The 25,684-nt window shown below is 45.3% G+C and overlaps 3 protein-coding genes across 5 annotated transcripts; all 3 read left to right on the top strand.

Annotated features, from left to right (window-relative positions):
* Positions 1–192: 192 nt before the first annotated feature.
* c1qtnf9 (C1q and TNF related 9) lies at positions 193–1,988 on the top strand. Its single transcript, XM_047329905.1, has 4 exons — positions 193–564; positions 691–753; positions 990–1,825; positions 1,896–1,988. The coding sequence occupies exons 1-3, from the start codon at positions 387–389 to the stop codon at positions 1,757–1,759; spliced, it is 1,011 nt and encodes a 336-aa protein (XP_047185861.1). The 5' UTR covers positions 193–386; the 3' UTR covers positions 1,760–1,825; positions 1,896–1,988.
* Positions 1,989–2,316: 328 nt separating this feature from the next.
* spata13 (spermatogenesis associated 13) lies at positions 2,317–17,258 on the top strand. 3 transcript variants are annotated; one of them, XM_047329800.1, is made up of 14 exons: positions 2,317–2,879; positions 5,237–5,350; positions 8,208–9,782; positions 11,803–12,264; positions 13,104–13,248; positions 13,425–13,558; positions 13,843–14,022; positions 14,489–14,668; positions 14,877–15,056; positions 15,147–15,379; positions 15,613–15,742; positions 15,872–16,247; positions 16,401–16,475; positions 16,585–17,258. In XM_047329800.1, the coding sequence occupies exons 1-14, from the start codon at positions 2,871–2,873 to the stop codon at positions 16,764–16,766; spliced, it is 3,975 nt and encodes a 1,324-aa protein (XP_047185756.1). In that variant the 5' UTR covers positions 2,317–2,870; the 3' UTR covers positions 16,767–17,258. The 3 variants fall into 3 exon arrangements, with proteins under 3 accessions (XP_047185756.1, XP_047185757.1, XP_047185758.1); XM_047329801.1 differs by lacking the exon at positions 5,237–5,350 and having other exon boundaries at positions 2,318–2,879; XM_047329802.1 differs by lacking the exons at positions 2,317–2,879; positions 5,237–5,350; positions 8,208–9,782 and adding an exon at positions 10,904–11,288.
* Positions 17,259–18,933: 1,675 nt separating this feature from the next.
* Positions 18,934–25,138, top strand: tmprss7 (transmembrane serine protease 7). The gene is made up of 16 exons (XM_047329803.1): positions 18,934–19,046; positions 19,137–19,204; positions 19,311–19,501; positions 19,645–19,680; positions 19,766–19,994; positions 20,173–20,297; positions 20,776–20,888; positions 20,999–21,105; positions 21,308–21,444; positions 21,600–21,707; positions 21,904–22,011; positions 22,157–22,273; positions 23,377–23,572; positions 24,302–24,570; positions 24,724–24,860; positions 24,966–25,138. Exons 1-16 carry the CDS (start codon positions 18,954–18,956, stop codon positions 25,125–25,127), a joined length of 2,196 nt encoding a protein of 731 aa, XP_047185759.1. The 5' UTR covers positions 18,934–18,953; the 3' UTR covers positions 25,128–25,138.
* The last annotated feature ends 546 nt before the right edge of the window (positions 25,139–25,684 follow it).

Genomic DNA, 25,684 nt, shown 5'->3' with positions numbered 1-25,684 from the left:
TCTCTCTCCGCTGCACTGGAAGGCAGCACATGTAAAACTATGTGACCCTTTGCATGTCTGGTCCTCACACTCACTTTGAGTCAGCTTATTATTAGCCTCAACCAAACCAGTGAACTGTCCAGAGGAGTGAAGTCTAACCGACACACTCAATAAGTAAGCCAAAAACACAGGCCAATGAAAAGGCTTGGAGAGGACTGACCAAAGTTCTTGTTCGTCTTATTCTTTGGTCGGTTGTCCTTTGTTACACTCTGCTCCTCTCGTCTATGCCTGTTTGAAGCTTGATTTGATGCTTTGATTAGGGGATGTGGTTATGAGGCTAATTCTGATCATAAACATTTTTGTATAGAGGGATATCAGTTTTTTTTCAGACAGGTGTATCAAAGAAAATGAGGTTCACGGTTGCTCTTTTGCTCCTACTGTTGGTGGTCAGGGGAGTTGCACAGGAAGAAGCCCAAACTAAAGGCTGCGTTTGCGGATACCCTGGAATACCAGGGGACCCCGGGCACAATGGCACACCCGGCAGAGATGGGCGAGACGGAATTAGAGGTGAAAAAGGTGATAAAGGTAAGTTTAGACGGAAGAAAAATACTCCTCCGAACTTGACTATATGCACTTCTTTCAACATGTTTTAAGCTTCAACTTCACATTTTGTAACAACATTTTTACTATTTATCAATCATCCATGACAAGGTGAACTTGGCCTCACTGGTCCAGCAGGCAACAATGGCCACAGGGGAGACAAAGGGGAACCTGGTATGTACCTTGAGAACACATTTCACCACTGAAAAATAGATTGGGTCTTTAAAATAACCTGTGTATTAACTTCCTTTTATTTGCTCTATGCAGTATCCTTTTTTTGCACATACTTCAGTGGAGTTCATAGATATGTTTGTTGACCTTTATCTGGCTTTTTGTATGTACTACACTGTAACAGCATTGATTGCTGTTACACTGTACAGAGGGGGTTATTGTCTGGTTGTTATTTACAGGTGGCATTGGCCCAGCAGGGCTTAAAGGAAAAAGGGGAGATAATGGAGAGCGGGGCCCCCCTGGGAAAATGGGGCCCCAAGGAGTCCAAGGACCCATAGGCCTGAAGGGAAATAAAGGAGAGCTTGGGCTGCCTGGACCTCAAGGGCCTAAGGGTGATTTGGGACCTACTGGACCAGAGGGACAAAAGGGGGAATTTGGTCTTCAAGGTGACAGAGGCATCCAGGGACCACTGGGACCCCCTGGCAGGCCAGGCCCTAAGGGGGAGATTGGTGTTCCTGGTCACAAAGGCAGCATTGGTTATCGTGGGGACAGGGGGGCTCGAGGAGAGAGGGGTGATAAGGGCGAGAAGGGAGACGCACATGTTATCTCCAAAAGCGCCTTCTCCGTGGGACTCACAGCACTAACCAAACTCCCGGTGGCCAACGCACCGATCCGGTTCGACAAGATCATCTACAACCAACAGAACCACTACGATCCACAGACGGGACGGTTCACGTGCTCCGCGGCGGGCGCGTACTACTTCGCCTACCACATCACTGTCTTCTCCAGAAATGTGAAGGTGGTCCTCGTGAAGAACGGGGCGAAGATCATCCACACCACAGACAACTACCAGAGCAGCGAGGACCAGGCAGCGGGGGGCGCCGTGCTGCACCTGGAGGTGGGGGACAAGGTGTGGCTGCAGGTGGCCGGAGGGGAGCTGTTCAACGGGCTGTTTGCTGATGAGGATGATGACACTACCTTCTCTGGATTCTTAATCTTTACAGCTTGATGACCTTAGAATCACTACACATGTACACACACATATCTATCTATCTATCTATCTATCTATCTATAGATATAGATATAGATATAGATATATATATATATATATATATATATATATATATATATATATATATATATATATATATATATATATAATGAAATTGAGGCATTGTGACTCTGTTTTCTTTCTTGCCTGTTTGTTGTTACAATAAAGACCAATATTTCCTCAGTCACCTTGTCTCTCTCTGGTATTTGGGGATGGGCATGCACAACAAAAATATCCAAGACATTAAGGTATGACACAGTGACTCGACACGAGGAAGACACGCAGCACCAACTGGAAGGCCCAGTCTTTTTTTGTCTCCCGGAGCCGCAGGAAGTACTTGTATTGTCTCGTCCTTTAGTTTTTCTTTTTTTTTTCTTCAATGAAGCGCGTTCCCCCAGTGGGGCGTGGTCGTGCGGTCACGGACTAATCAACTGAGCTGTTATTGGCTGCCGGGCGGCATGGTCAAGCCGCGGTCGACCAGTTACCTCCGCCGTAACACCATCGAAGCCCCGCCCCTCGCGAACGCTGCAACAAGTGCATTGATGATGCTCGGCCGCTCGGTCGTTCAAGAAAAGAACCTTCTTCTTCTTCTTGACTGGAAACAGCGGCGATGTTGCGACGTTTTTCCTGAGAAAAAGAATGAGTCAGTATTAAAACAGCTGTTCGGACTTGACTTCCAACAGGTTTGGCCGGTCGGCGAACGGGAATTTAAAAAAACGACCGCAGAGCTTGCGCAATTCTGGAGAAGTTTTATGAGTGAGCCCCGTGAGCTAGCTCAAGTTGCTAGCGCGGTGCGTTTGGGAAAGTCAGCCGCTTTGACTCAACATGTTGCCGGGTGACTAGTTAGCAGGAGCAGCGCACTTGTGCCTTTTTCTTCTGTCATTTCTTAATTCCCCCCCCCCCCCCCCCGACATGTTTGTGCGAGAGAACGGGCGCGAGGCAGCGAGCCGCCGGAGCTCAGAGCAACCGAGGCGACTGCGTTGTGGCTAAACAACACGAACAGCTGCTCCGTTGATGTGAGACGAAGAAGAAGAAGAAGAAAGGGGTCAGGAGGACATCATCAGCGACTATGAGCAGGGTGAGCACACTTTCTGTTGTTCCGAGGTACTCTGACAAATCGATCAAATAATTGATTGATATGAATCGATCGATCACGTCGCAGTTGTAGTGATATCCCCTGCCGCCGTGTGTTCTAGTTGATAATGGGACCAGAGGGGGTTCTTGTGGCGCATTGCAGCCACGGCGGTTGTTATAGTGATGTGGGAGATGCCGGGCTGAGCAGGGAGTGGGTGAAGGAGGGGGCTCGGGGGCCAGCAGCTTTATGGCCAAAGAAAGTTCATTAATGCAGAAATAAATAAGCAGTTTGCCCCCCCCGAGTTCTTTATGAGCTTACTCAGTATAACCCCCCCTTCAAAGCTCATTGTTTTCAGAGACTGTTTAATTCTCTGCAGGTACTGACTACTTGCTCCACTTCTTGTAAAAGTCTGCAGGCACCAGCACAATGTACCTCCCAAAGAATGAAGCTGTCCTCGTTTCTTCCCTGATAGACTTTTATGCAATGCAGGTCTGGGTCATCTGCTTTACAGCGGCCGCCCCCAAAAAACTACTCTTCACAACAGGACTAATCACTGTACAACAATATCGTGTTACGCTCTTCTCTTTCTTCACACAGTTGTAATTCTGTCCCACAAGACACAAAATGCAACACCCACACCTCTTGTTTATGTTGGTCATGAACTTAATCTGCTTTAGTTTCATTCCGTTTGCACTAAAGTCCATAGAAAAGGGGGGGGGGTCGTTGTAACTTCAATCCCTCCATTTTTTGTGCACTAGGGGGAAATAGTGTGGTCGTTATGAAGAGTTTCAGATAAAGGAGTGGGAGTGTGAACTCCTTCTAATCTCAAACCGGTGGCAAACTGTTACAGTTTGTCACAGATTCCTGTAGAATATTGAATACGATTTGACCACTTGTTGTTACACGGTTGACTGTTGACAGCGAGACACTGAGTCTGGTCATGCCCCTGCTAAGCCTCGTACACTGCGGTGGTGTTCGATTTCTGGTCTTCTGTCTCAGTGACAGCGAGGAGCAGATCAGGTGAGTGAGTGTCTGTCTGTCTGTGTGAGAGCGGCGACACTCCCTGCTCTGGCCGGTGCCCATACTTCCCACGCTCTATAGAAAGGGGGCGGGGCATTTCCCAGCTCTCTCTTCTCTCTTGCCAGATCAGAAATAAATGAAGAAACTGGGTCAAGGCCAAATATGAGACTTTAACCGGGAAAATGAACCAGAGCCGGTGTGCCCACCTGATCCAGGCGGGACGTGTAGCAGGTCAGGACCTCCCCTGCAAACCAGTGCTATAAAAAATAATAAGGATAGGAGGTTAAAATAAAGATAAGAGACTAAAATGTGTTGTTTTGATTTGACCCTAGAAGAGGTGGTGCAGTCCTCATGGATACTGTTGGTGCAGTTTTAACTTTTATCTTTTATCTTTAAAGTACACCCAGGCAAGTTTGCCTTGAACAAGGCTGCGAGGTTGGCTGACGAGCACCAAGTCTAAGAAGATTTTAATATGGATTCAAATATTTAATACTGATTATTGTGAAGCGTAGCTTAATCTTGTAATGCGGTCACATTAACATTCACTTGAGAGAGAATGCAGTGACCTTTCTTGAGAACTCAAGATAGTACATTTTGATTTGGGATTTCGTGAAAACTGTACGTGGTGATGTAAGGATTCCAGAGAAATGTCTTTCCTCAACTTGTGTTCATCTAGACAAATAAGCGACTGGTAAAGTGACAGCTTACGAAGGAATGGCGGTGTTGCTCCAGGGTGATTGTGTGTGTCTCGGGAATTAAGCCAGAGAAAATGACAGAAACTCTAACTTTCCCTTGATACTCCCTGTCTGCTGCTCTTACAGTTTAATGCTCAGTTAATTTTGGCCTAATGGCTTTTATCCTAGCCCCCAGGCAGGACAACCCTCTGCAGAGGTGAACTATGAGCAGGAGGTTACTTATCACTTTGCAGTTATGACTCCTTATATAACAGCCTGAGTTTTCTCACCAAACATGAAGGGAGTCAGTGATTTAAATGCCTCACTCCCTCCTCGGCTCTGTGCGCACACGCACGCACGCGGACGTGGGCCATGCAGTGTTTGAGAGGATGCTCCAACTATTTGCAATTTAGTTTTTGGAGTGCATGCTTTTTAGCCCTTGTAAACATGTTTATATATCCTGGTGTGTGTTCATCCTCATCGCTGGGAGTCTAATCTGAGGCTGGCTCCAGCTGGCTGCCGTGTGTGTGTGTGTGTGTGTGTGTGTGTGTGTGTGTGTGTGTGTGTGTGTGTGTGTGTGTGTGTGTGTGTGTGTGTGTGTGTGTGTGTGTGTGTGTTGGGGGTGGGGGGGGCTCCTCCTCCTCCTCTTAATTAACTCTGGACCAGGGCCCCAGTGTGCCGCTCCCATCGACAGATAGCAGGAGGAAGACGGAGAGCAGCAGTGATCCTGGTAGTCTCATACTGAAAGTTACCTGCATAGGGCGAGATACTATTGTATACGTAAGTAATATTTGCCTGGATTTTTTTTTTTTTACAATGGAATATTTTATTTGCATAGTTTGTTTTTGTCCTGTTTCGAGTCACTGTGTCATACCTTAATGTCTTGGATATTTTTGTTGTGCATGACTGAAGCTGTACAACATACGTTTACTTTTTTTTATCTCTGTTTTATAATTAAGGAAATTATCAGTATTGACATTTGTAATTTTGTCAATTGTGGAATCAGTTGTAACATTTCCCCTGAGATTAATGTACTCAGTTTAGATTAAAAATACAAAAAAATAAATACAAAAAAAAATTAATAAAAATAGATTAAAAATACAATAATGACCATTAAACCATCACTAGTTTTAAAGGACATTGGTAACAGTTACAGATACTAATACACTTCACACATATTGGAAGTATAAAGCATATTGCACATAGGTAGTTGATGTTTAAAGTGTGTTGTCTTCATGTGACCTGGTGACCACCTGTCTCAGCTTGGTTCGGATGAACTGCACTGCAGTGCAAAGTATTAGTAGATGCCAACTGGCCCGTGACAGTCGTCTCTAAGTGTGGGGAGAAAGCCTCAAGGTGTTTTAAAGGCTAGCACGGTCAATGGAGCGGCTGAGAGCATGATGAGTATTCACAACAAAAACAAACTACCTAAGCTGTAGAAATGCTTCCCCTATCTGCCATCATTCTGCTTGGAAAACAGATGGAATTATGGATGGTTTCATATTTTCCCAGTTGCCACTCCACACGATTCCTCTGCGGCCGAGGAGAGCACAGGGAGAGCACAAGAAGACAATTCAGCGTCGCTTTGAAAGCCACACATTGTTCATGAGGGGTGTTTACTGTCTGTCAGCAGCGGTGCTTGGCAGCAGTGGCTCTGTGTTTACATAAGCGCTCGGTGTGATGGAGCGGGCCGGTTAAAGTGACAGCTGATTGGTCAGAGAGGACCCATCTGGTGCTGAGCCTGCCTGGGGATGGGAGGTATGGGAGCATTCCAGGATCCCTGCAACTCCCTGCATCTGCAAACACGAAATAATGGAGGCAGTTCTGCCTTCACACCTCTAAAAACGTCCTCCGCAAAAGCGATGCTGACAAGATCACAATATTATTTTTAATTAATTTAAATTGAACCTGATTAATGTTGACAGTATTTGCGGGGGGTGATTTGTTTAAGGTTTTCCAGCCAGACATCATGTAAAACAGTCTGCAGTAATGTAAATATGGTAACAGTTAATCTTAGTGTTTATTTTAAGTGTTAATTGTTTACAACAGAAGCATCATAATTGGATGCTTTTTGAAAAGCAGATGATGAATGATAATATTACAATTGTCAGTATAGGAAATATTACCATCATAAGAGAAGTTATTTTTATAAATACTGTACATTAATTAACATCTAAAATCATGTTATGAACCTTTTATTATTATGTTCATATTATATTGTTTTCAAAACCTTAAGGCAAGAATAGTATCATCCTTACCGGAGATCATGTCTCACTCTCACCATGATTTTAATCTACATCCATGTTATATATCTCTTATCCTTTAAGGGTTGCGGGGGGGTTGGGGCCAATCCCAGCAGAAATTGGGCGAGAGGGGAGGGTTAAACCCTGGACAGATTGCCAGTGCATCACAGGGCCAACATACAGGGACTAACAACCCATCACCCACATTCACACCTACAGTCAATTTAGGGTTAGGATTTCAATATTCTAACCACCAACCATCCGCGTTTGAATGAAAAGCGGCAGAAGAATTGGGTCGTATCAGTGAACTGTTTTGGAAAATGTCTGAATATCTAAACTGTTTTTACTTGTCTTGATTCAGAGACATTGTGAAGGAAAACCTGCACATGGATGCACACAATGTTTTCAGAGACAGGATTTCTTGGGTCTGGAAGTGTTTGGATATAATTCAATGACCATGAACTTTTAAATATCTGGAAAATGGCAGTATGGGATGATACATTTAATAGATATTCAATATGATTTATAGTCGTTATCATCAATGCACTGTAGCCAAGTCATACAATACTTAAATTTTGTTATCTTATTGTTGCATAATATTTGTAAGTCCGATACTTGCTTTGGAGCAAAGTGTCATTTTGCGGCCAAAACTGTTGAATCCAGTCATAAAAGAGACCTTCATGACAAGTGAAAATGTCTGAGGTGAAAACTGGCATTTGGTAACAGACCTAAACAGACAGACAGTTGGAGCGTATTTCCGTAAAAGGGTCCGACTCTCACTGATATGATGATCACACAACCCTTCGTCGCCCTGACATCATCTCACCAAGGAAGTAATGTGGAGAAAAATGGGCAATTTATTGCATTAATCACAATGGATTAACAAACTTCATTGCCTAGTCATGCTCACAAGGCCCCACTTCAAAGGCTCAGCTGCATTAACCACTGCCCTGAGTCACACACACACACACACACACACACACACACACACACACAGCTAAGCTTAACACAACACCACCCCCAACCTGGGCCTCAGCGCTCCTTGGACACAGTGAAATATGGCACCAAGGACAAATGCACGTTTAGTGATCAGTGAAAGATGTTTTACTACTCTGAATACTTTTTTGGTTTATCTGTGTCTCCCTCGTTCTTCCCTCAGTTCCTTCTCTTTTGCATACTAACACAAAGAACACTTTACTGCAAACACACAACCATCCCCTGAAGCACACTTTATGTACTATTTAGGCTAATGCCCTTTCAGTCATCATTAAAGTGTGCAGTGTTACTGTAACAATCGTTTTTTTTTACATTTTTTCCCCCACAATTAATGTGTCTAATTCTTCTGCACTCAAACGTGCAGAGGTCACTAAATGAATCTGTTTGTTTTTTTGCAGGCAGAACAAAACGACAGAGGCTTGTCCACAAGCGAAGACCCTCTCCCGTGCTTCCACAACACCAAAGCTGACCCATTGATCCGAAGCCGACCCCTCAGTGACATCTACCCATTTCACGGTCAAAGTGACAGGAGTGCAGTCCCATGCCTACTGTCTGGATGTGGTGCCCAGGTACAGCCGGTGACTGCGGGTTCCCCCACTGACGAGAACAAACTGAACAGCATCAACCAGTCCGCTTGGACCAACCCTGTCATAGGTCCACCTGAAGGAAAGCCTTACTCCTCCAGAATTATGAGGCTTTTCTCTAACCCGAGGAAGGGCCCTGTCCCTGCTCACAGTCCAACCGCTGACAGCCCCATCTCAGTCCACAGCAACGACGGCAACAGTGGCACCCAGTCCTGGTCAGGACTTCCAGGTATAGGTGTTGTAGACTCCTTCAAAAAGCTCCGCTCCTCTGTGCTTCAGGGTATTCAGAGTAGAGGGGCGACAAACCGCGATGATGAGCATGTCCCTTCATCAAGTCAGGACATGGCTAATGGCACAAGTGGGGCCAACACTGAGCCTAGTCTAAACAATGGAAGAAATAATTTAAAGACAGCAGAGGGATACAGTGTGCCTAATGGAAATTTTACTGTTCACAAGTTGGCTATGATGAGCCAGTGTGGCTCAGATATTGAGGACTATGATGATGAGGAAAATGATGAAGGAGATGGTCTCACGCGGAACACGCGATTCTCAAGGAGTATCAGGAGAGCTTATGGGGCAGGACGCATTTCTTTATTTGACACAGGGAAAGGGAGAGTTGCAGGAATCGGCACGAACGAAGCTGCGGACGGTCAGAAACAGGATCACACATCCGAGGTCAATGTCCAGACCCAGAACACGAACCACAACACAGACGTGAAGGTGCTGAACAGAATGAGCAGAAGCGCCGAAAATCTACATATATTTAAGGCACCTTTCCGACGCAAAGCCCCATCTCTGGGTCCTCCTTCCCCTGAGGATGAACCACAGAGGACTGCCTTGTCAAACGGAACGCCGAACATCCAGAGGACAGCCAGTGCCTCCTCGGTGGATCTTCGATGCCACACTATAAATTGTAGAAAGAGCTCTGTGAAGACAAAGGGACCGATGCTGACGCTAGTAGGCAGCATGACTGACCTGACTGTCCGACGCAGGCGGAGTCCCTCCCCAAACCCTACATCGCCCATGTCTCCCCTGACCCGTCTCCATGACGACTACTCCCGCCGCGTGCCTTGCCTACACACCAGCGAACGGCAGCGCCGGCCTTCGCCCGTCAGAGCCCGGGTCGTGTCTGTCGGACACACAACGCTGGTGCATCACCAGCCGGAACAGGACGTAAGCCCGCAGCAGCACCAGGTCCTCATCAGCCCGGTCTCTGTGGATCCCTTAGATGGAACAGAGAATTCACCTGGTGCCTCTTCTCACTGTGACTCGCTGGCTGTGGCAACAACAAGTGGCTATGAACAGACGGCAGATTGTGATTCATCGCCGCTCAGCCAAAAGGAGCCTTCACAAACAGAGCAGACTGAGGCCAAGTCACTACCAAACAAGGTAAGAGACCCAACACACACCAGAACAACAGCCGCTCCCCGGTATCTCGTTTATTAATGAAAAACACAAAATATAAAACGGGTAGCTCAAATCAAGTGATCTGATTGGTTCATAGCCGTGGTATATTGAGCGTATACCACGACTATGACGTCGAATCAGTTTCCACAGGTCCGTAACACTCTGCGACTGCGGAAGTAACGACGTGAGTAGCACTATGGAGTAGTTACGGAGTGAAGTTAAGGACACTTACGAGAGCTCAAAGCACACAGTGAATGGTGCACCTGCGCTCTTAAATTGCTGGCGAACCCAGCTACCATCTCGTAGCCTTCTTCCTCAGGAACGCTACAGTATGTTCCGTAGCAACCGCCGTGTCTCCCCTGAGACATCCAGCCTCACAGTTGGCAAATAATGTCTGTAAAGATGTCGGGAGGATGATATAATAACATACAATATTAAGTTATATTTTAGTAGCAGTCAGTATTCCGCCACCTGTTCATTGGCTCAGATATTCTGATACACTGCTAAAAAACACTGATGACATCAAGCTAGGTTTCTGTCTTCATGCAACTGGCCTATTTGTTTTAGTTTTTTACTGTTTTACTGCAGCTAAAACAACAAAGCTGCAAAAGGTTTCACACCATCAGAACCTGTTGTCATGCAAATAGAGGCACGAGATTAGAAATCATCAGGATGACAAGGGCTCTTTACATTCTCAGCGAGGAAGGAAGCACTGAAAGGCAGAGGAGATTTACACTCTCTCTCTTATCGTGCAGAGCAGCGTAATCATTAATGGATTCGAGTTGAATGGCACTGACCCTTGTCTAAAGAAATGAAGGATTGAACTTATGAACTGATCTTTGAATCTGACACGATTCCACAGATAAGTTCTGTGGTCAACGTGATACTTGTCACTGCTTGTATGCTAAAAAAAACCAGATTGCGGTCCAAAGTCTGCTTTAGAATCAAATAAATGATGATGAGGATGATGTTGTGTCTGTTGTACTGACTTCTGCCGTAGCGGGGTCACATGCTGCAGCCAGCTGTTCAGGGCTGACAGGCATGCCGGCGGAGCAGGCAGGAGTTAATGATTAGGCTTTGTTTATGATTAGTGGCCATTGCGCAAAATGGCTCCATAGTCCTGGTGCTGTAGGAGGGTAGGAGTCCATGAGCAAGTCCATCCCCTGCCCTGGCCCCCCTTCCCTCTAGCTGCAGCCCAATGGATCAAAGTCCAGCACCATGGACACTGGGCCGAGGACAGCGAGCAGCACCACCAGGCAGACAGGACTATTTACACACTGTTACAGAGAGTGATTTTTCCTTCTAAGATGAGCAAGAAAAATCAGATTTGTTTATTTTAGAAATCGTTGTGGCCTCCACAAAATTGAGGGCCTTGGGGACACAGGCCAGTCTGTGTTTGTGTGTGTATGCTTCACAATGGTGCTAGTCCACTGTGTGCCTTTCCAGTGTATATGGTCGGGAGCAGACCCAGATCAAGAAAACCAAGAGGTGAGGTTTGAAATGATTTGACTGACTAACAGACTTAAAACAACAATTTCCAAATGAGTAACCTTTTGCCAATATTTGACTGTTAAGTTTACAATACTCGCTGACTGTATGATAACATTTAATTGTGGAATATTTGTGCAACTTATGTTGCATTTCCTTGTTTGAATTTAGATAAGCTTGGATGTTGATTGTGTTCAATATGTTGAGCCAATCACTGTGTGAACTTGAATACTATCAAACGCGAACGAAGTTTCTCACGAGAATCTTGGAAAAGATTATTGAAATAGTTTCACACTGATTCTTGTGGTTCTGCCTCGAGAGCCAACAAAGACACTTGTTTGTACTTGGGACTTTTATGACTTTCAGCACCATGTTGCTCTGTTTCTGATTAACAGATGTTCTTCCCAGCAGATATTATGTTCCACATCTCTGTACATTGCAGGTCATTGAACAGGGGAAGAGTCAATATCATCAACCATATTAAGTTTTGAACTTTTTGCCCCTAATCCCATAGGTGACATCAGAACAACAAGTGCGAGAGGCACTTATCCAAACCGATGAAGCGTCTCCGACAACCAGCAGCAGCACACCTCCTCTCTCCCTAACATGCCTCTCGGAGTCACCCAAGTCCCCCACGTCGCCCACAGATGCAACCACGACTACCGCAAAGACGTACTCCATCAAGCCTCGGCGAAGGGCCGGTCGTCCTAGACCTCGGCCCATTTCTGACTATGGGCAGCTTGTATCCAGGAAGCACTCCATTCCAGAGGAAGTGGCAGAAAAGCATGCTGAGGAAAGGACAGAAAGCGTATCGTTGCATGAAGACTGCAGGGACAAAGAGGCCTATGGGAACGGAGAGAGCCCTGAGAGCACGAATGGGAACGTTCAGTGCAAGAGGTATCGACCCATCTCGGTGACAGGAGTCGCGGATCTGTTCCCCCCTGACGCTGAGGAGAAGGACGACCGTCTTCCTTCTGTAAGCTGTTACACTTACAGATTAGACCCACTATTTTAAAAAAAGGGAATTGTCCAGTTGATTGTTCCCGTTGGCTGTAGGACTTGACTTCATATATTTTCCAATAGTTGAGTATTGAATTGGGCTTAGGCTGATCTAGTTGCTAACAAAGGAATCCAAATGATGAAATTCCTGGTTTAACTGTACTGCAGCTTAAACTTGTTTTCCAATACATACATTTTTTTTGTCTGTTTACCATTTAAGAAGAAAAGAAATGCCACCACCAAAAAATACCTGGATACATAAAAAGGAGATCAGAAAGATTAGATCAGATTTTATGTCTCCACACAGTTTGTGTAAAAAAAAAATGCTGATAATTATCTGTAACCTGGAAGGGTGTGGGTGTGTGTGTTGGACGGGTTGCGACTAAGTCTAACATAAAATTTAAACGGAAAATGTTTCAATGCAGCGAATGTTTGCTTTGCAGATATTCCTTTAAAAACTAATATTTTCCCTCTTTTCAATGTTTAAGCGTAGTTATACCAAACCAAATACATACTAGATTACTAACAAAGTCTCAAATATAATGAGCACTATTACACAGAGCGAAAAGCCAAGAATTCAGAGCACTGCTGCAGATCAGGTGTGAAACATATAAACCCTTATTCACAACATCAAGAACCTTTTGCTGCTTAAAATACACAGTACCAAATAAATATTCCAGGTCTTAGTTATATACATTATTGTCTAGAGGTTGCAGGCTGTTTCTGTGGGACATTGATTCATCCGGTAGTTGGTGAGAGTCAGAGTGACTGAGCTCTTTCTAAATCCCAGGATGTTTCCTCTTGTCCTCTCTGCAGCCCCTGTCACGGCCGCCCATCCCCTCCCACCAGGTGCCCCCCTACCGAGCGGTGTCTGCCAGATTTCGCCCCTCGGCCCTTTCCCAAAGCACCCCCATCGGACTGGATCGGGTTGGACGGCGGAGGCTCCACAGAGTGCTCAGCGGTGAGAGCTGGGGTCACCAAGATCACAAATTGTTGTCTGTGGGAAAACTGGAGTCTGGGAATGTTAATACGTCATGGAGGAACATTTTGTTGTGCCTGCATCTGTGGCTTTTTAAAAATCTTGTCATGAAGTTTGCAGCTCCACAAGTTTCTTTAGCTTCATTATATATGTTGCAGATGGTGTGTCTGAGTGCTCGGCGACGCTTGATGACAGTGTGAGTGAGGAGGAGGAGGAGGAGGGCAGCTTTGATGAGCTCACTGATGCCACGCCCTACCTCCAGCCAGGGGTGGAGATGTCTGTGCTCAACGAGGTGAGGCTGAGGAGGGTGACGCACTCGCTGTGTTGCAACACTCCTAAACATCTTCTCCAAGAATACGCATTAAATTGATGACGCAACATGTATCTTGTTGTATGCGTGACTCGTCAAGAGCCTCATGAACATGTTTTTGTACGTGTGTGTTTTCAAGATGTTTGGGCACAGTTCAGCACAACTTCTGCAAGTGTCCACATGTCTAGACGTAATCTTACATGTTAGACACAGGCTTAGCCGGCATGTAATTGCATCTTTATCTTATCTGTGTGTGCGCTGCTCAGTGGATAAGCTCGGGCCACAGGGTGTACGCTGAGGCTCTCTGGGACCATGTGACCATGGAAGAACAGGAGCTGGTCTTCAAGGCTGGAGATGTTATCCGCGTCCTGGATGCCTCGCACAAGGATTGGTGGTGGGGCAGGGGGGCCGACAGGGAGGCCTGGTTCCCCTCCAGCTTTGTGAGGGTAAGTGGACGACCTGACCTGTTTGTCTGACGCACGTTTGCTCTCTGGCAGCAGGAAAAAGACTCGCAAGCATGGCTCGGCGCCAAACAAAGCTCTTAACGGTGTTTGTGAAAGGGTTCAAACCTTAGATGTTCCAATGGTTTCTGTGGAGACCACGGCTGATTGGCAGCTGATTCTTAATTAGGCATGCTGTAGTAACCATGATGAGGTCATTTGATTGGCAGATGGGCATCAGCCGTGTGTTTGCTTGTTGCTGAATCAGTGTTACTATAGCGATGTGGAGTAGATCTGAGTCTCTTTTAGTTTAAGTGTTCTCCCTTTTTGAAATTATGTTCATTACTTCCATTTAATCTTAAAACACTGTCAATCACCACATTTTTATGTGTATATATATATATATACTGTGGCTGTTTGAAAAACTAATTTGGACTTGAAGTGTTATATTTGTACGTTGAACGTGTTTCAGGTGCGAGTGAACCAGGAAGACTCGAGCGCAGAGAGTGTCGAGAGCGTAGCAGACCAGGAGGATCCAGCTCCCCGGGACACGCACAGCTCTCAGCACAGGGAGCAGATGAGAACCAATGTGGTTCAGGAAATCATGAATACTGAACGCATCTACATCAAGCACCTCAAAGACATCTGTGAGGTACGAGCCTCAACACTTAACCTTTCTGTCCTTTTGACATGGTTCACACCTAGTATATGAAGTGTAGCTCTCCCATGCAGCACCTCCTGTTGGCCAGTATTTGAAGTGTTTTCACGCCGTCTGTCAGCAGAAATATTCAGATTGTGTGTATTTTTCAGGGTTACATCCGCCAGTGCCGCAAACACCAAGACATGTGTGTATTTTTCAGGGTTACATCCGCCAGTGCCGCAAACACCCAGACATGTTCACCGAGCTGCAGCTCAAGACCATTTTCAGCAACATAGAAGACCTATACAGATTTCAGAGGCAGTTTCTAAAGGACCTGGAGAAGCAGTACAACAAAGACCAACCACACCTCAGTGAAATAGGCTCTTGTTTTCTCCTGCAGGTAATGCCTCCAATTGAATGAATCACTCTGTAACTCATATATTGAACTGATTCAGATGTCTAAATTTGCGTCTAATTTCTGTTTCTTAAGGGGGAGGGTTTCTCTATCTACTCCGAGTACTGTAACACCCATCCAGTGGCGAGTGCTGAGCTGCATCGCCTCATGAAGTCGGGCCGATATAAACATTTTTTTGAGGCCTGTCGCCTCCTCCAGCAGATGATCGACATCTCCATCGCTGGCTTCTTGCTCACGCCCGTCCAGAAAATCTGCAAATATCCGCTGCAGCTGGGAGAACTTCTCAAGTACACCCCAAAGGACCACAGGTATGTCATACTTGCATATGGCAGTCCTGCTCCATAAAGTGTTAAGTATTTTCCATAACTCCACAAAGATGCCTGATACTATGGATAAATTCAATAATTAAGTCATACGAATTATATGATAGATATATGAAGATGGAAGCAGTGTAGTACTGTAAAATGTAAATTTCCTTTTTTATCAGTTTTATGTCTATGCTGGGCCCCATGCTCACTGTTCTGTTGCTGTTTTGTTGCAGTGACTTCAGCGGAGTGAGCAAAGCATACGAGGCCATGAAGAATGTGGCCAGTCTGATAAACGAGAGGAAAAGACGGCTCGAGAGTGTCGACGCCATTGCTCACTGGCAGGTCGCCATTCTGCGCTGGGAGGTGATGATGACGACAATTTATCTGGTTATGAATTTAAAGCATTCTGTGTTTATCTAACCTCATAGAACAAATGTTGCTTTATATTGTATAAATCGTTTGACTCTTTGTGTGTGTGTCTTGTTGTCATAGGGGCCGGACGTGCTGGAGCGCAGTTCAGAGCTGATCCACTCTGGGGAGCTGACTCGTGTCGTCCGACAAGGCAAAATGCAGCAGCGCAGCTTCTTCCTGTTTGACCACCAGTTGGTCTTCTGCAAAAAAGACGTGCTGCGCAGAGACCTGCTCCACTACCGCGGACGGTTGGATATGGACCAGACCGAGGTGCTGGACGTTCCCGACGGGCGCAACCCAGACCTGGGCCTGACCCTGCGGAACGCTCTGCGCTTGCGCAACGCCTCCACTCTGGAGTTTGTGTGTGTGCTGTGCTGCAGGAAGGCCCAGGACAAGCAGAGGTGGTTGGAGGCGTTTGCCAAGGAGAGACACAGAGTGAAGGAAGACCAAGAAATGGGTGAGTAGAGTCGGATTCCTCTGACTCGTGATACAAAACGGCTACTGTGTATAGATGTCAAGTAAAAAGTGCAGAGGGTGAAAAGATTTTTGAGGAAGGGGGTGGTTGGAAATACTTTGACCTGAAGGTGTAATTCTGTGTGTTTCTTGGCAGGAATTGAAATCAGTGAAGATCAAAGAAAACAGGCCATTGCTAATGCCAGAAGAGCCAAAAAGGGAAAGATCAAACGTAAGGAAAATACATTTCTTTAATGCTTTTAAGCCACTCCTTATTTTCAATTTAATTACCTCGTTATAAAAATGTTTGACTTTTTTGTTTTTCCCGTTTGCCTTTTTAGCCATTGGTTACTCTGGTTCTGTCCCCCCCCACCACCAAAACCTTCATCCTCTTCACCAGCGTCACGTCACCATTCCGACCAGCGTGCCTCAGCAGCAGGTCTTTTCGCTGGCCGAGCCCCCAAAACGAAAGCCTTATCACCTGTTGTACAACATCACCCGCAGCGCCTTCTTTAGGAAATGAGTCTTTGTCCCCCCCCTGTTGAATAATCAGAGCATGCCCAAAATGTCCTGAAGATTCAAAGAACACTTTATATTTGTTCCTGTCTGTGAATCATGTTTTGTTTTTGTGCCTCATATGTCATTCTGTATGTGTCTATTTTTGTTGCACATTGAAGTTCAGTGCCTTCACTTTGTATGGGGCATGACTGAAGTGTTAAAATAATGACTGTGTTCAAGCTGCTCACTAATGCTGCTCACTAAAGCTCATGATACCCCACCTCTTTGTCTTATTAATTCCAGCTGAAGGTTTTTTTATTTTATTTTAATTATGACGACGATGTATCTCCGGTTTTTACTTTGGAAAAACATGGTTGTAGGTTATTTCACAAAGGCTGGACCCTTTTCTTTTTGCTGCGAGCCTGTCAGCTCTGAGCACAAACAGCCAGAGGATAAATCCACTAACTCATTCATCTACCGTGTTAACACTGTAAATAAAACTCTAGTACAAACCAAATGAGAATGTTGTCACTTTAAAGTAGTATTTAGCTGCAAGCAAACAATTGGTTTTGTGACTGTAGCTGTTTGAGTGTCAGTTCATGTGAGTTTGATCAAACCAAGCGATAGAAGTTAATGAATGAAACATTAGCCACAGAACTGGAGGAGGCGCGTTGCTCCCAGGTTTCTCTGCTGCTCGCCTGCGCTGAAGTATCTGGTTTCACACAAACACACCTGTCCACTGTGCATCCAGACAGTGAGCTGTATCTGCTGCGGGTTCCACAAGGCGGTTGTTCGTTCTGAAGGAAACGAGAATGGATCTGACAAAACAAGCGTCAGGGAATAGATGATAGAGGCTTGATGGGATGCCTGTGTCATGGGCACAGAGTGCGATGAGAACGAGCCGGCGAGCGGCGATGATGATGCATCTCAACAGGACGTCGCCAGTGTAAGTAAGATATACTTTACCCTTAGTGTTTCCTTCAAGTTGTGTAACTGCAATTTTATAATCTTGAATTTTTAATGTGAATTTCAAACCATAATTTGTTAGTTTCTCCAGATTTTGGGTAAACAGAAGTCGTCTTCTTACACATCAAATGTTTGAAGTACCACACTTTGTCATGTTTGATCTGAATATGTTACGTTTTGTCTTCTGGAATCCATACCCTGCTAGTGTGTGTGATGGATTAAGCGCCACCTGCACAGTATGGGATGACACTGAATGAATAATATATGTGCATTGGGTAACTCAATGAGTGTTGAATGTGAACATCTAATAGTTTCTTTCATCCATCCCCCTTCATAAGCTAAAGTGGTCCCGCAATGGCAGATCACCAGCTACATGTGACAATTTCATTTAACATCCATGAACAATGATGGTCTTTCACTGGATGCTGCAACATGAAAAGCATCCAAACGCTTGCTCACCTAAGTCTCTGTGCCTTGTGGGATTGATCAGCATCGCTCCGCCTCTAAACTAGCTGACCTGCACAAAGAAGAGGATGGTCGCAGCACGATGATGGTGCATTAAAATCCTCGGAGAGGGATTTACAATATCAGGAAACACTTTGTTTGTTCTCCTCACATTATTTCAACATCATTAGCCACATCCCTGTTAGAACCAAGACATATTGAAAGGGCAAATAAGATTTACTGCTACATTGATGACATTTTGCATTAGAGTATGAACGCCCCTTCCCCCCCTGGCTGTAGATTGCAGATGTGTCTGTGGAGGTGGCCACGGTGGACCACACTCTGCAGAAGCTCTGCATGAAGTACAGACAGACCAGACGGAAGCCCAGAGGACTCAAGAAGCTGTTGGCCCGTCTGTTGAATATTCCACACATTGCCGTCATCATCGCAGCGGTGGTGTTCGTGGTGGTGGTGATCATGTGGTCCCTGCTATGGGTATTCATATGTCAGTGAACGCATGCTTTCTTTCATATTTTACTCCTACAAAAAGATGAATAAATTATTATCTTTGCAGATAATTGCAACACTAATACTATTTTTTTAATGCGAAGCTTATTGATAGATCTATATTTACAATTCTGATACTTCATCTTGAGCTATACTGCATATCCAACATCACTGATGGTTTTTCCTTTGTTGTTGAGAATTTACATGTCTTTGAAACTGCACTCCACATGATGCAGATTTTGCCCTGGTTCCCTCAGTCCGCAGGGAGAGCAACAGTGGAGCGTACTTTGCCGGGATGTTCCGCCTCGTCAACGTGGAGTTTATCCCAGAGTACCGCCACGCAGAGTCCAGCGAGTTTGTGTCCATGGCAAACAAAATACAGCACGTGGTACGTATCGGCGTGGCCCTGTTATTTACATGATGGCTAGTGTTCAGCCGAGAGAGTCTTAGTGGTAATTGCTGGTGTCTCATACTGTAGGTGAGCAACGTGTACAAGATGTCCTCAATGGCCAGACTCTACAAGCTAGCCGTCATTTCAGACCTCAGGTACAGCGGGCCTGTTAGTCATCATCATCTTCATCATCATAAACCAATAAGCTGCACACCCTGTTTTTTTTAAAGGTTTAATGTAAACGGGTTTCTCCCTATCCAGCAACAGTAAGGGCGGTGTGCTGGTGCACTTCTGGATGGTGTTCGTGGTCCCTCGTCTGAAGAGCCCGGCAGCGTGTGAGGAGTGTGTAGGCGTCATCTTCAGGGACTCTGTCCACACGAGCCTGAAGAACAGGACCTCTGTCGGATACCTGCTGGGTCTTCCAGTCGACATAGACTCCATCCTCATCAATGGTGTGTGTGTGTGTGTGTGTGTGTGTGTGTGTGTGTGTGTGTGTGTGTGTGTGTGTGTGTGTGTGTGTGTGTTTATATTTCCGCAAATTGTGCTCTTGAGTGTATTCATCCATGTGGAGACTGATTGTTGTGTCCTCCTGCAGCTGTCCAGCGCTCAGATTACACATCAACTGCAGCAGGTAGGCGAAAATTCATTTTGATGAATAGAAGTTCTACTCCATGTTACGTTGTATCTTCATGAGTTGTTTTTCCATCTCCTCGCAGGCTCACAGTGTGTAGACAAGATGTATGCCAGCCTTCCTGGTGCGAGGATCCCTTTGAACGTCTTTTCGTCGTGGGGTGGTGTGAGTTGCCATGTGAAGCTCACTGCTGTCCCCGGCTCCCTCATCCGTCTGACCATCACCTCGCTCCTCATCGAGCCCAGCGCCTGCGTGAACGATGCACTGACTGTGTACGATGCTCTGCTGCCCATGAGAGGGCGCATTCTGCACAGGTGAGTGGGAGGCGTCCTTCGGACCACAGATTTCTCTTTATGTGATGAGAGGAGGCCGTTGTCTACAAGGAAATAGTTTTTCCCAAAAAAAAAACACGTCACTGTAAAGTTTCTAAGTTTTCTAATACATAAACTTGACATATGCTGAGGTGTATATATATATATATTTGTGCTGCAGGCTGTGTGAACCAGTGTCCACCTCCTTCTCCCTCGTCTCTACCTCCAATGTCATGTTGCTGTCGTTCAGAATGACTAATGGCAACAAGAGCTTCAGAGGACACTTTGAGGCCATCGCTGAGGAAAGTATGACTCCCTCAATCTATTATTTTTTAATGCATTGGTTCCCAACATTTTTGATTCAGTTCAATTCAATTTGAATGCAATGCGCCAAATCACAACGTACATTATCTCAAGGCACTTAAACCCACAAACTAGGGTTGACACCTTACAATGTTAAAGAGGGGGAACCCAACAATGAGCAAGCACTTGGTGACACTGGAGTGAACAAAACTTAAATGTCTATGAGTTATGGGCAGTTGGATCAAAGTGATTATACCCTTCTTAAAAGTCTTAAAATTCTAGAGAGCTCTGAAGATGTACAGTTTCACAAGAGAAAGGAATGTGTTGTGAACTCAGAAAAAATACCTGTTTTTATCTCCTGATGTGTCCCGATCCCAAGCATGTTACACAGCGCTGTTGCAACTGCGCTGTGTAACATTCAGCGCTGACTTGTGGTGTACAGTAAGTGTAATCCCTGTGCTTGTTTCATACAATCTCTCAGCTTGTATGTCTCAACTAGAGACACCGTTGGATCCTGACGCCGCTGGTCAGATCTACAGCCCCTTCCACCCGAGCATGCTGCCCCCTCAGTGCTCCTGCTCCTGGAGGTTTGAGGTAGATCACACACACAAACACGCACGAATATGTGATTTGTGAAACTGTGGTTCAGGTTTTCTAAAATAGCTTTTATTGATATGTTTTTTTCTGTTTATATTTTGTCCTAGACCTCTAATAGTGCTTTAGGAGTTGCTCTGCAGTTTCACAACTATGTACTGAAACCGAAGGACATGAAGGGCTGTGACCATGGCTGGTGGAGGGTTAATGAAATCATGTATGTGCGTACAGATTTTTGCATATAGATTTAAAGGACAATTTCAACTAGAAACAAAATGTACTATTTTAGATTATTTTCTTCTCAAATCAAATGACTGTTAATAATGTTATTATCATATAATGTTTGATTGTGCATTTATTCACCCTACAACAACATACTGCCATGGTTCGCTGATGGTTGCTCCCCCCCCCCCCCACAGTTTCTGTGGCAGCTACGTGGGACACGGCACGGTGTTTCGGATCGCTGACTGCAGCCCAGAGGTGGAGTTTCGCTGCAGCTCACGTAGCTCTGCTCAGCCGTTCCGGGCGTCTTACAGCAGCTACAATATCAGCCAACGTAAGCACCGCATGACCCATTGTAGTGTGCAGCGTGGGAAAATGAATGCAGGTGTTTCATTGTACCTCACTGTGGATGTGAGCTAATGACTTTGTTTTTTCATGATGTAGTTCACAGAGTGAAACTGCACTGTGCCACTCATTGATTTCTTCCAGCCTGTCCAGAGAGCCACTTCCTGTGCTCCACTGGTCTATGTGTGGACAAGAGCAGACGCTGTGACGGCCTGGACGACTGCCAAGATGAGAGTGACGAGGTCTTCTGCTGTATGTTGTCTTACATCATATAATTAATTCTTAGTCATTTTACACCTTGATTTCTTTTGTCTGTTTCCCTGCCCTTTTTTTAAATGGCACCATGGAGCACTGGCAACACATCACAGTGTAGTAAACATCTTTTTAATTATTCCTGTTTACCTGAGCGTTCAGTCTCATGTTGCGAGAATGTTGCATATTTTGACAGCGAGGCCCACGATGAACTGTGGTGGCAACAGTCCTCTGCATCCTCTGTTTGTGTGCAACGGAGAGGCGGACTGCACCGATGGTTCCGATGAGATCAACTGCACTCAGGGTATGGATTTTTAAAAAATATTTAAAACAGCAGTATGCCTTTTCGAGCGCTTTGTGTTCCTGAAGCGCTATATAAATTCAATATATTCTTATTATTTTCACTCTTTAACTACTAGTGATTGCAAAATATTCTCTGTTTTTGTCAGAAACAACCTGCTCCGCAATCAGGTACAAATGCAGCAGTGGCTCCTGCATCATGAAGAAGAATGCTAAATGTGATGGAGTTCATGACTGTCAGGACCACAGTGATGAGGCAGACTGTGGTGAGTCGTCTGCATCACCCTGCTCCATGCATATTGAAGTTACGCTCAGTTACACATTTCACCTGCACCCTTCACCCTGTTGTAAATATTACAAACACACCAACATGCAGCAAGTAGCAAGTTCCTGTTCCCTTCCCAAGGTTAGGATTTTCAAGAATTCAAAGCCCAAACAGCCTTAAAACATACATAGTTTTTTATGTTCTGCCCTGTGTTACTTCCACACTTGAACATCCAGTTCCAGTTAGTTATCATCACCTTAATTATTGCCCCTTCTTTCATAATTGTCGGAAACCGCCTGTAAAAAAGCTGTTTGTTTACTAAAATATAGTCCAGCCCATGATATCAAGTCAACTTAACCAAAACCACGATCACACACATTCGGTTATGTCCCACCTGCGTTACCTGCTCTTCATCAAGTTGCTGTTTCATGGTGATTGTGCAACGGCTGGAATCCAGACCCCTAATGTGGGGTCATGAGAAAGCTGTTGTTGTTTTACAATCCACCGGGAGCTGAGCTCCAAACCTGCTGACCTGCAGCACCGAAGTGACCCTACAGTAATAGCTCTCCCTCTGTCTGCTGTTATTTTATCACGATCAGGACATAAGGCGGGAACAGGCCCAGTCATTGATCGTTCAATGATACTGGGCAGACGCAAACGCGAGAGTGTGTCACGAACACAGACGAATCGATCGCGCTGATTTTTAGTAAGGCGGCGGCAGATTCATCTCTCGTGGTGATGATTCAGCGTGTCAGCGTAGGTGGTTGGTGGAGGTGAACAAACACACTCTCGAACTGTGTACTCAGTGATTCATGCACAATGTGCACATTTAAATCCCTAAAAGGTCTTTAAACTGCACATAATGATATTAAGAGTAATAACATGTATTGCTTTTTTTCTCACTTTTGTCATGGGACACAATGACATAATGTTGAATTTTGTTTTGATTTTTAATTTGTAATGTGTCCATGTATATAGGAAATACATTAAAACCAACACATGCCTTTTGATACATGCACATTGTAACTTTATGCTCCTGTACATTAAAACAAGAAAGAATAAAAAGCAGTATGACAACAGAATCCATCACTATGTGCTCCTAAGCCTGTGGTCGTCCCTCCCCGGTGAAGAAGGTGGGTTCATCCGCAGGCCCCGAACGCATCGTGGGCGGAGTTAACTCTGTGGAAGGGGAGTGGCCGTGGCAGGTCAGCCTCCACTTCTCTGGTAACCTGTACTGTGGCGCCTCTGTCCTCTCCTCTACCTGGCTCATCTCAGCTGCACACTGCTTCAGCAAAGAGAGGTCAGTGACCCTCGCTGCTGGTCAACAGTGTTCTTGTATCCCAAGCTGTTTGGCTTATTGACATATGAACTCGTGAAAATGCGCAAAAATGTTTTTTTCTTTTGATTAATCATGAGCTTTAGGGATCATGAGACCCTGACCCAAAGTTTGGGAACCACTGTGTTATGAAATAATTAATATATCATGTTAAAATAATAAAGTAAATAATACTTTTGATAAATAACTATCTAAATTAGAAGAAAGTTAAATCAAACATTTTAATGTTATCAGAAAATGATTGAAATATTCGCAATAAATTTCAGATGAATGGTGCCGATTTATATATCCTAATAGAAACTGTGAAGCTATGACTTATAGATTAAGGAAAATATGATTAGTTTGTATATTGCTGTAATCATTTAAGTTTGTACTTCATATATGTTTTAATATGATTATTATAATACTCACCAGAAATAATCATGTATTTCATCATCTGGTAATTTATCACATTAACAGTTTCTATCTGATTTTAGACTCATTTGTAGTTTGATCAATTGTGCTATGAGAAGTTATTGTCCCTGTAAAAATCAACAACAATAATACAAAAAGTTACAAAGCTTTTGATTCACTGTATTTTTAAATAAATGCACCTGTCACTTACTGTACATATACACTTGTCTATTAGTTTTTCTAGATTCAGTATAATTGAGAAACCTCCCACCTGAGTGTCTCTGACCTCTGACCCCGCAGGCTCTCCGACCCGCGTCACTGGAGCGCCCATCTCGGCATGCTGACGCAGGGCAGTGCCAAACACGTGGCAGAGATCCAGCGCATCGTGGTGCACGAGTATTACAACGCGTACACGTTCGACTATGACATCGCCCTGCTGCAGCTGAAGAAGCCCTGGCCCTCTTCCCTCGGCCCGCTGGTCCAGCCCGTGTGCCTGCCGCCGACCTCCCACTCTGTCACCGACAGCCACCGCTGCTGGGTCACCGGGTGGGGATACCGCTCCGAGGAGGGTGAGCGGTAGCGCCGATACAACTCAGCTACCTTTATACACTGCATGCTCTAAGTGTCTCTATTTCCTTCTAAATCTGTCGCTGCATCACTGTTTGTGAACTTGAAACTCTCTTGATGAGCATGAATCATGTCCATGGCTTACCCCCTTGCAGACAAGGTGCTTCCCTCAGTCCTGCAGAAAGCAGAGGTTTCCATACTGAGTCAGACGGATTGCAAGAAGAGCTACGGCCCTGTGTCGCCACGCATGGTGTGTGCCGGGGTCCCCTCTGGCGAGAGGGACGCCTGTAGGGTGAGATCCCACCTGCACTTTGATTATTACTGGTGTGTGAAAACTGACGTTTACAGTTTTGAATGGGTGTTCTTACTTCATTAACTGTACTCGTTTGCATTTCAGGGGGATTCAGGGGGTCCGCTGTCCTGTCAGGCACCAGACGGGGGTCGCTGGTTCCTGGTTGGTATCGTCAGCTGGGGCTCAGGTTGCGGCCGACCAAACCTGCCCGGCGTCTACACCAGGGTCAACAAGTTCACCTCTTGGATCCACGGCCATATCAGCTGACGTGATATAACTCAGCAGCCAATGGCAGCAGACGTTCATATATTCTGTTGCTCCCACCAAATAATAATAATTTAAAAAAACATCCTCAAAAACAGTGTTTGGTTCTTTCTTTCATTTTAAAATTAATATCTAAAGAGTATAAAAGATGCCTTGAAATATCTGTCTCCTCTCTACTACACCACCTCTTCAATAATCTACGACCCATGTTATATTCAGTTACAGTCTATGTTGATGCCAGATTTGGAATAGTGGGTTCTGTCTAGCTATGCGCCCCTGTGGAGCTTCCAAGGGCACGGCAGCCAAGCTCGGGTTGTAAAACGTCACACGTTTCACCTCACCAACACTCTTTTGTCCCTCTGAGTTAAACTCCCACATACACAGCAAAGGAAGTTTGCCCACAATATCTGTGGCGGGGATGGTTTTGGGGAATGGACCCTTTCATAGTGGTCCCATTGTCCCCGCACTGCATTCTGGGACTCCATGTGACACCTGCCTCCCAGTTCAGGTAAACTGGAGTCGGTGAATGCCCGCCGCATCCGAGCTGCTCAGGTCGGATT

This window comes from Scophthalmus maximus, chromosome 21 (assembly GCF_022379125.1).
Source record: "Scophthalmus maximus strain ysfricsl-2021 chromosome 21, ASM2237912v1, whole genome shotgun sequence".
In the NCBI taxonomy this organism is placed as follows: domain Eukaryota; kingdom Metazoa; phylum Chordata; class Actinopteri; order Pleuronectiformes; family Scophthalmidae; genus Scophthalmus; species Scophthalmus maximus.
Note: the sequence above shows the minus strand (reverse complement) of the source record. Positions and strands in the feature narration are given on the sequence as shown.

What these genes read in the sequence shown, in the direction of transcription:
- c1qtnf9 (XM_047329905.1), top strand. Translation starts at nt 387, where the DNA reads ATGAGGTTCACGGTTGCTCTTTTGCTCCTACTGTTGGTGGTCAGGGGA. An exon ending in AGGTGAAAAAGGTGATAAAG is followed by an intron (nt 565 to 690) that starts GTAAGTTTAGAC and finishes ATCCATGACAAG; the next exon opens with GTGAACTTGGCCTCACTGGT. An exon ending in GGGAGACAAAGGGGAACCTG is followed by an intron (nt 754 to 989) that starts GTATGTACCTTG and finishes TGTTATTTACAG; the next exon opens with GTGGCATTGGCCCAGCAGGG.
- tmprss7 (XM_047329803.1), top strand. Translation starts at nt 18,954, where the DNA reads ATGTTCCGCCTCGTCAACGTGGAGTTTATCCCAGAGTACCGCCACGCA. An exon ending in GAGTGACGAGGTCTTCTGCT is followed by an intron (nt 21,708 to 21,903) that starts GTATGTTGTCTT and finishes ATATTTTGACAG; the next exon opens with CGAGGCCCACGATGAACTGT. An exon ending in GGGATACCGCTCCGAGGAGG is followed by an intron (nt 24,571 to 24,723) that starts GTGAGCGGTAGC and finishes ACCCCCTTGCAG; the next exon opens with ACAAGGTGCTTCCCTCAGTC.
- spata13 (XM_047329800.1), top strand. An exon ending in CCAAGTCACTACCAAACAAG is followed by an intron (nt 9,783 to 11,802) that starts GTAAGAGACCCA and finishes CTAATCCCATAG; the next exon opens with GTGACATCAGAACAACAAGT. An exon ending in TCGCCATTCTGCGCTGGGAG is followed by an intron (nt 15,743 to 15,871) that starts GTGATGATGACG and finishes TTGTTGTCATAG; the next exon opens with GGGCCGGACGTGCTGGAGCG.